The sequence below is a fragment of the Cervus canadensis genome, chromosome 26 (assembly GCF_019320065.1).
Source record: "Cervus canadensis isolate Bull #8, Minnesota chromosome 26, ASM1932006v1, whole genome shotgun sequence".
In the NCBI taxonomy this organism is placed as follows: domain Eukaryota; kingdom Metazoa; phylum Chordata; class Mammalia; order Artiodactyla; family Cervidae; genus Cervus; species Cervus canadensis.
Window position 1 is genome coordinate 2,234,996 of NC_057411.1, and position 8,830 is coordinate 2,243,825.

Here is an 8,830-nt window from a genome sequence, read left to right on the forward strand (position 1 = left end):
CACAACAAATTCTTTTCTTTGTAATCTTTATTTTTTATTTATTTGGCTGCCCTAGGTGGCATGTGGGATCCACTTCCCTGACCAGAGATCAAACCCTGCACTAGGGACTCAGAATCCCCGCAACTGGACAAATAGGGAAGTCCACAACAAACTCTTAGTAACAAGTTGTGAGCTCCCCAGCTCCTTTTGCTTGCTGCAGCCAGACAGATAAATTTAAAAAAAAACTAAGCATGGTGATCGGGTATATTCCTGGATGTCAGAGCCTAGATCATGGTTGGAAAGCACCTGGGCCAAAAGTAATGCCACTTACTTACCCACTTACCTTCCCACCCCAGCCAGTTTGGGGCCACCGTGGAGCAAAGGACACGTGTTGCTTCTCTACAATCATCACCACCATCATGAATTCCTTCTGTGGCCTCAGCACCCTCAGCACCCCCACTTTCTTAGGCCCTATCACTTGCCTCTACCAAGCAACAATATTAAGTGAGTTATGGTCTCACCAAGTAGAGAATTTCTCTTTACTTACTAGCACAAACATTTTGGGGTTTCCCAGGTGGTTCAGTGGTAAAGAATCCACCTGCCACTGCAGGAGAGGCAAGAGACGCGGGTTCAATTTCTGGGCTGAGAAGATTCCCTGGAGAAGGACACAGCAACCCGTTCCAGTATTCTTGCCTGGAGAATCTTACGGACAGAAGGGCCCAGGGGGCTGCAGTCTATGGATTTGCACAGACTGAAGTGACTGCACACACATGCACAGACGTACTTCAGTCTTTAAAAAATAAGTCTGACAACACAACTGCATACCAGCTGGAAATCAGCCCTAAGAATTATCAATATGAAATTGCAACACTACCGTGAAACATCTTTGACATAAATGAACCAATGAACTGATTATTTGGAAGACAGTTTGGATGATTACCACAAACGCATCCATTAAAAAGACTTTATACGTTATTAGGACTAGAGTAACAAATTTGTTCCAATTAGAAAGTCTACAAGCAATAAATGCTGGAGAGGGTGTGGAGAAAAGGGAACCCTCTTACACTGTCGGTGGGAATGCAAACTAGTACAGCCGCTATGGAGAACAGTGTGGAGATTTCTTAAAAAACTGGAAATAGAACTGCCATATGACCCAGCAATCCCACTCCTAGGCATACACACTGAGGAAACCAGATCTGAAAGAGACACGTGCACCCCAATGTTCATCGCAGCACTGTTTATAATAGCCAGGACATGGAAGCAACCTAGATGCCCATCAGCAGACGAATGGATAAGGAAGCTGTGGTACATATACACAATGGAATATTACTCGGCCATTAAAAAGAATTCATTTGAATCAGTTCTAATGAGATGGATGAAACCAGAGCCCATTATACAGAGTGAAGTAAGCCAGAAAGATAAAGAACATTACAGCATACTAACACATATACATGGAATTTAGAAAGATGGTAATGATAACCCTATATGCAAAACAGAAAAAGAGACACAGATGTACAGAACAGATTTTTGGACTCTGTGGGAGAAGGCGAGGGTGGGATGTTTCGAGAGAACAGCATCGAAACATGTATATTATCTAGGGTGAAACAGATCACCAGCCCAGGTTGGATGCATGAGACAAGTGCTTGGGCCTGGTGCACTGGGAAGAACCAGAGGGAGCGGATAGAGAGGGAGGTGGGAGGGGGGATCGAGATGGAGAATACATATAAATCCATGGCTGATTCATGTCAGTGTATGACAAAACCCACTTCAATATTGTAAAGTAATTAGCCTCCAACTAATAAAAATAAATGAAAAAAAAAAAAAAAAGAATCTCTCCTCCAAAATCTACCCTCTATCAATCAGCAATAATTTGATCCCTTCTGAAGGAGAGCATTATCATAATTTAAAAGTGGGATGTAGATCAGTGAAACTTTCTTGGGTACACTATGCCAAAGTCGATAGGTTTCAAACTGGGTTCCACGACCCAGTAGAGAGATAAGTATACTGGGCCCCAGGGACAGGGTCATGCCGCCCATTCTGGCTTCTCCTGAGCCCCGCTCCCGCCAGGGTATTGCTGCTGCCACCTGCTACCTCAGGCGGGTGACCTCGCCCACTCAGGAGGTCTCAGCCAACCTGAGCTCCCTCTCCCAGGCCGGGGATGCTGTCCTCAACGCATGGACGCCACCTGGCCGAGCCCCACCTGGTGCTTTCCAAATGAACTCTTCAGGAGGAGACAGAGTCCTGATCATTTTGAATGTCCTTGGCAGAGATCTCAGGAAACTTCCCGGAGGTTCACTCACTGCTCTGCCATCACTTTGTGTTTCTCTCAGCATGCTATTGAAAACGATACTTTCACGGTTCCTCATAAGTCCTGGACATAGTAGATTGATTTTTCTTTCTCTTTTTACCTGATTGTTGTTTTGAATCTACCCAGAGAAACTTTTCTATTTGCTCCCTTTGAATAATGCCCCTTTCAAACTTGAAAGTCAACTGTCTGTAGTATCTCAGTTATTTTTGTGTTTTGTTGTACAGCTCCCTTAATTTGGTCATCTGTTAACAGTTCTCCATCAACTTAAATCCTTTTTATGAAGGACTATTGTGAATACTGGTGTCTGCACATTTCTAAAAGGTTCCCAGGTGGACAGTTCTCCTCCACGTCAGTGTAAGTCCAGTTTTTCAATCTTTGGCTAGAGGCAGTTGCTTTTGTTTAACAGGACAGTGCACATTAGGAATGTACTTACCCATTAGAGCATTTAATTAGTTGATCTAAAGCCATGCTCTCCCAGTCTTTCACATGATCTTATGGACCTAAAATGGCTCAAATACTATCATGGACCTAAATTGTCAAATTTTAGAATACTCAGAAAATGCATGCCCTGGTGTACTTCCACTTTATTTGTGAATGACTAATGATGCAACTTAGGGATCTCAGAAGTATTTTCTATCACAAAAAATGAGTACATTCACCTCACTGAATATCCAAATAACAGCAACCTTTAATTCACCTGTACATTCATCCAGTCTTTCAATAAATACTTATTGAGTACCTACTATTTTCAAGGCACTCTTCCAACTGCTAGTTAATAAATAGTTAAACAAAATGGAGCCCCTCCTCTCAGGAGCTTCCATTCAAATGTGAGGAGATAGGCAATAAACAACCAACGTTTAGAGAAGGTCTCTAGAAAGTGGTCAGGGAAGGGTTGTCTGAGAAGGAAGTGAGCGAGAAAGCCATGCAGATACCTGAAGGAAGAACATTCCGAGCTGAGCTGCAGAAGTCCCTGAGGCTGGGACGTACTTGGCATGTTGAGGAAGCGCAAGGCAGCCAGTGTACTGAGAAAGCTGTGTGTGACGGGAGATCATTTAGGGTTGAGGTGGGCTAAGTACACACAGGCAGGTCATGTATGCTCTTGAAAAAAATGCTAAGGAAACCAGATTTGATGGAAGGACTGCGAGCAAGCAAATAAAGCATCAGTTTTATGTTCTGATGGGATTACACAAGAAACTGCATTATCTGTATATCTTCTGCATTTCTTTAATATTTGTATTCATATTATTTTTTAAACTATTTGCATCCTCTACTCTGCTGTGACAAATGATGCTTTGAGACTGACTAAAATGAATCCTGATAACTGAACATTGGATTTGGCAACATGGAGGCCACTGGTGATCCTGACAGAGGAAATTTCTGAGGAGTATTAAGGCAGGTAAAGCCTAAAAGAAGTGAAGCCAAGGGAAAACTGAGCAGAGGACGGTAGAGATAGCAAGAATAGACAAATTTTTAAGTTTGCTGTAAAATGGAGCAAAAATGAATCTGAAGTTGCAGAAGCCAGAGGGGTTAAGAAAGGAGATGTTCCATTCTGTGTGCATGCTAATGGGAAAAATCTGGTAGAAAAGACATTTTTTAAAAATTATGATCTAGGAAAGGGGGAGGATATTTGAAAGAAGTCAATCTATGAGAGGAGTGAGAAAGGAAAAGATCTAGTCTGCAAAGGAGGATAAATTGGCACTAGATAGTAGCAGAGACAATACATCTTATTTTAATATGAAGGAAGGAGAGAGAAATACATGGCTGTAGATGTAGAAAGGTTGGTAGATTTGGTGATGGGAAGATACAGAAGCTTCCTGATGGCTCATATTTTCTCAGTGATATAAAGGTAAGAAATTTGAGGGGTAAATATGGGGAGATCAGGAGGCTTGGCAACTTAGGCCTTCCAACATACCCATATTTTCTAAATCATTCCTAATAACTTTGCTTTGGGAGCTTTCAGAGGGCAGAAGCTATGCTCTCCTTGTCTTTTTCTGGATTTAGAAGTTGTATATAAGGAAGAGATGTATATTATATAAAAAAAAAAAGTAGTTGCTATGATGCTAGATGGCCAGGACATTAAAGTTTGCCTAACTGGAGTCTTGGGGCAGGGCAGGGAGAGAAGCAATCTTGATTTATGAAATAGTATGTCATTGTGTGGATCATAACAAACTGGAAAACTCTTCAAGAGATGGGAATACCAGACCACCTGACTTGCCTCCTGAGAAATCTGTATGCAGGTCAAGAAGCAATAATTAGAACTGGACATGGAACAACAGACTGGTTCCAAACTGGGAAAGGAGTACATCAAGGCTATATACTGTCACCCTACCTATTTTACTTCTATGCAGAGTACATCCCATGTGAAATGTTGGGCTGGATGAAGCACAAGCTGGAATCAAGATTGCTGGGAGAAATATCAATAATCTCAGATGACACCACACCTATGGCAGAAAGTGAAGAGGAACTGAAGAGTCTCTTGATGAAAGTGAAAGAGGAGAGTGGAAAAGTTGGCTTAAAATTCAACATTCAGAAAACTAAGATCATGGCATCCAGTCCCATCACTTCATGGCAAATAGATGGGGAACAATGGAAAGAGTGATAGACTTTATTTTTTGGGCTCCAAAATCACTGCAAATGGTGATTTCATCCATGAAATTAAAAGATGCCTGCTCCTTGGAAGAAAAGCTATGACCAACCTAGACAGCATATTAAAAAGCAGAGACATTACTTTGCCAACAAAGGTCCATCTAGTCAAAGCTATGGTTTCTCCAGTAGTCATGTATGGATGTGGGAGTTGGACTATAAAGAAAGCTGAGCACTGAAGAAGTGATGCTTTTGAACTGTGGTGTTGGAGAAGACTCTTGAGAGTCCCTTGGACTGCAAAGAGATCAAACCAGTCAATCCTAAAGGAAATCAGTCCTGAATATTCATTGGAAGGACTGATGTTGAAGCTGAAACTCCAATACTTGGCCACCCATTGGGAAGAACTGACTCATTGGAAAAGACCCTGATGCTGGGAAAGATTGAAGGCAGGAGGAGAAGGGGACAACAGAAGATGAGATGGTTGGATGGCATCACTGACTCAGTGGACATGAGTGTGAGCAAGCTCTGGGTATTGGTGACGGACAGGGAAGCCTGGCGTGCTGTAGTCCATGGGGTCGCAAAGAGTCAGACACAACATAGCGACTGAACTGAACATTTGAAATGTCACTTTTTGGGCAAAAAGAAATTGAAGCACAGGCGGTACACACCATGACTCAAAAACTCAAGAAGCATATACTCATCAGGTGTTTTTAATCTTCTAAGAATTCAAGGGAGTTTTAATGATTACTTTTATTTAAATCACACCTACAGGCTGACACCTGGCTTTTTAAGTCACATTATTAAGCTTACATCTCACTGTTACCATTTAGCCTACTATCTATTTTATGATCTGAAGATGAATCTTATAATCAAAATCTCAAATGCACCTATTGTGGGTTTTTTTAATTTTATTTTACTTCATTCAACATTTTTGTTAATCTACTGAAGGGAATGCTTACCAAAATCAGTTACCTGATCATTGTCCCTGAACTTGGGTGTGGCCAGCCTGTACTACCAGCAACCATACATTTACCTAATTAGAGAACAATAAAATTGACCTTTGAAAATAAATACAAAGGGCTTCTCTTGTGGCTAGGTGGCAAAGAATCCACCTGCCCATGCAGGAGACAGTGGATTCAATCCCTAATCTGCGAAGATCCCACATGCCACAGAGCAACTAAGTCCATAAGCCACAACTATCAGGCTTGTGTTTTACAGCCAGGGAACCACCAAATACTGAATCCACGTGCCACAAGCACTGAGGCCTGCAAGTCCTGTGGCTCATGCTGTGAAACAAGAGAAGCCACCACAATGAGAAGGCCGAGGACTGCAACTAGAGAGGAGATCCCACTCTCCACAACGAGAGAGGCCCACACAGTGACAAAGACTCAGGACAGCCAAAAATAATAAAAATAAATTTAAAATTATTTTTTAAAAAAGATTTTAAAAAAGAAAGTAATGCTCATGACAAGTATGAGAAAGTGTTTTTCCTTCCCCTTTTTAATGGTGGGCTTCCCAGGTGGCTCAGTGGTAAATAATCTGCCTGCCAAGCAGGAGACTCAGGTTCAAATCCTGGGTCAGGAAGATCCCCTGGAGAAGGAAATGGCAACCCACCCCAGTATTCTTGCCTGGTAAATTCCATGGACAGAGGAACCTGGCAGCCTACAGTCCATGGGGTCGCAGAAGAGATGGACATGACTTGGGAACTAAACAACAACATATTAAGGGTACCATTTGTTACTTATGTGTATAAATATTATTACAATTTGGGACTACCCAATCTTCAATAGAACAAGAACTAAGAATAAATCAATGAACACTTGAAAATATTTTCTACAAGTCTATTTAGTCTCATTTTCTGGTGAAATTTAAGTTCAGCCTCATTAACACTCATGTAAAGAGATTTGAAAGTCACCTTTCTGTAATACTTTTGGGTTTTGTTATACAGTTTCCTTCAACTTGGTCATCTGGTAATAGTTCTTCAACAACTTAAAGCCTCCTTATGAAGGACTGCTGTGAATACTCACATCTGCACATTTCTAAAGGTTCCCAGGTGCACACTTCTCCTCCATGTCAGCATAAGTCCAGTTTTTCAATCTTTGGGCTAGATGCAGTTGTTTTTGTTTAACAGGATAGTACACCTTAAGGATGCCTTTATCCATTACAGCATTTAATAAGTTGATTTTAATCGCTATTTGTTTGTCTCTAACCCCCTCTAGACCATAAACCGTGAGATCAGGGACTATGTCTATTTAGTTCTTTGTCTCCTTAACCTGACACATAGTCAAAATGTCAGTCCCTCAGTCATGTCTAACTCTTTGGGACCCCATGGACTGTAGCCTGCCAGGCTCCTCTCCAGGGATTCTCCAGACAAGAATATTGGGGTGGATAGCCATTTCCTTTTCCAGGGGATCTTCCCAACTCAGGGATCAAACCCACATCTCCTGTGTCTCCAGCGCTGCAGGCGATTCTTGGCCGCCTGAGCCACCCGGGAAGCGGCTGACACATGAAAGAGGTAAATTAATTATAGGTTGAATCATTTTGGAGGGTGGTTATGAAGTCCCCACAGCCACTGCCACTCACCTGTGAGATCCAGCGTTCTGTCCACAAAGACCACTGATGCCCTGCCTGAGGCCGTCTTCCTCCTGTTCTTGGCAGGAGCAAAATTGGCCAGATCTGCAGCGATGATCCGACTGAGCGAACCTACAGCAAAGCACTCCTCTCGCACCCCTAAATGCTCACACAGGGCACTGAGCCCTGACACCAGGCACCTAATCTGCAGCAGCAGCTCGGGGGTCAGGGCAGCGGCATCCACCTCAGCCAGGCTTCCCAGCCTCCTTCTGTCAGGTCGCGCACTGTTGAGGATATGCACATCCTGGGGTAACAGTGGGAAAAGGGAAGCAAAAGCTGGAGTCAGGGCCAGGTGGGGAGCTACAGGGGCGAGTAACAACGGTATGTGCAGCACCTCGGCTGTGTAGTTCATGTTGCCCATCCACTCACACAGCTTCTCCTCCAGTTGCTCGAATACTGGCTGCTGCCCTTCCAACTCGGCTGCTGCCGCCGGCGGCACGTGATTAGCCGTAAGATGGACTGCGTGGTTCACAGCCGTGACCACCACGCAGTACTGGAAGTGACTTCGGCTGATGATGTCCCGCAGGGTCTCCACGATCCGGCCTTTCAGCAGGGAGCTCAACACAAACACTGCCTTGGGCTGCTCGGCTCCGCCACCAACTGCGGCGGGCTCGAACTCGCGCAGGTAACACGCAGGGCTCCCCACCGCCTCCAGCAACCGCGAGGACCCGCAGCCCCAGTGCAGGCTTTCCGCGCAGGCGGCGTCCAGGTAGACCACGGCCCGTTTCACTTTGGCCAGCACCTGCTCCCAGGCTTGCTGGGTAAAGGACAGCACGCCGGTAGTGTTCATTGTTGGGAATTCGCAGACTCGGGGCACCGAGTGCAGAACTTCTCGCAGAACTCACAGCTTCCGGGAATTGGGCTCCAAGAGACATTGACAGTCAACACAGTACACGTGGGGCGGCCTCTGACTTGTCCAGTGTGGCGCAAAGTAATGACGCCACGGAGCGTGATTGGCTAGTGAGGAAATCCGTCGCGGAAGAATTGTTAGGGCTGAGATGAAATGGGCGGGGCTCCGAGCCTCCAGGGTGCCAGGGTAGGTTCGTGGAAGTGGGAAGGAGCTCAAGAAATAGCTGAGGAATTTTGTCCTCCCCTCCCTCTCTGTTCAGATTATCCTTCGCTGCTCCTTGAGAAATCTGAGGACTGATAAAACCTAATTTGAAATATGATGTTTTTCATGGACCTGAACACATCTCTTTAAACGTACAGCCACTTTGCCCAAATTAAGAGCGGCCAGAGAAGATTAAAAACAACCAACTACTGTGAGGTTTTATTGTTTATAGATTACTATCCCATACATTATTGGTCACAAACCTGTAATACACATAC

The 8,830-nt window shown here is 44.1% G+C and overlaps 1 protein-coding gene across 1 annotated transcript in view; it reads right to left on the reverse strand.

The window, feature by feature from the left end:
- SCFD2 (sec1 family domain containing 2) overlaps nucleotides 1-8,417 on the reverse strand; it is a 393,415-nt gene extending 384,998 nt beyond the window's left edge. The window contains exon 1 of the mRNA XM_043448486.1: nucleotides 7,454-8,417. Within this exon, the coding sequence (XP_043304421.1) occupies nucleotides 7,454-8,291 (838 nt within the window). The 5' untranslated portion in view covers nucleotides 8,292-8,417. The remainder of the gene's footprint in view (nucleotides 1-7,453) is intronic.
- Nucleotides 8,418-8,830: the final 413 nt, after the last annotated feature.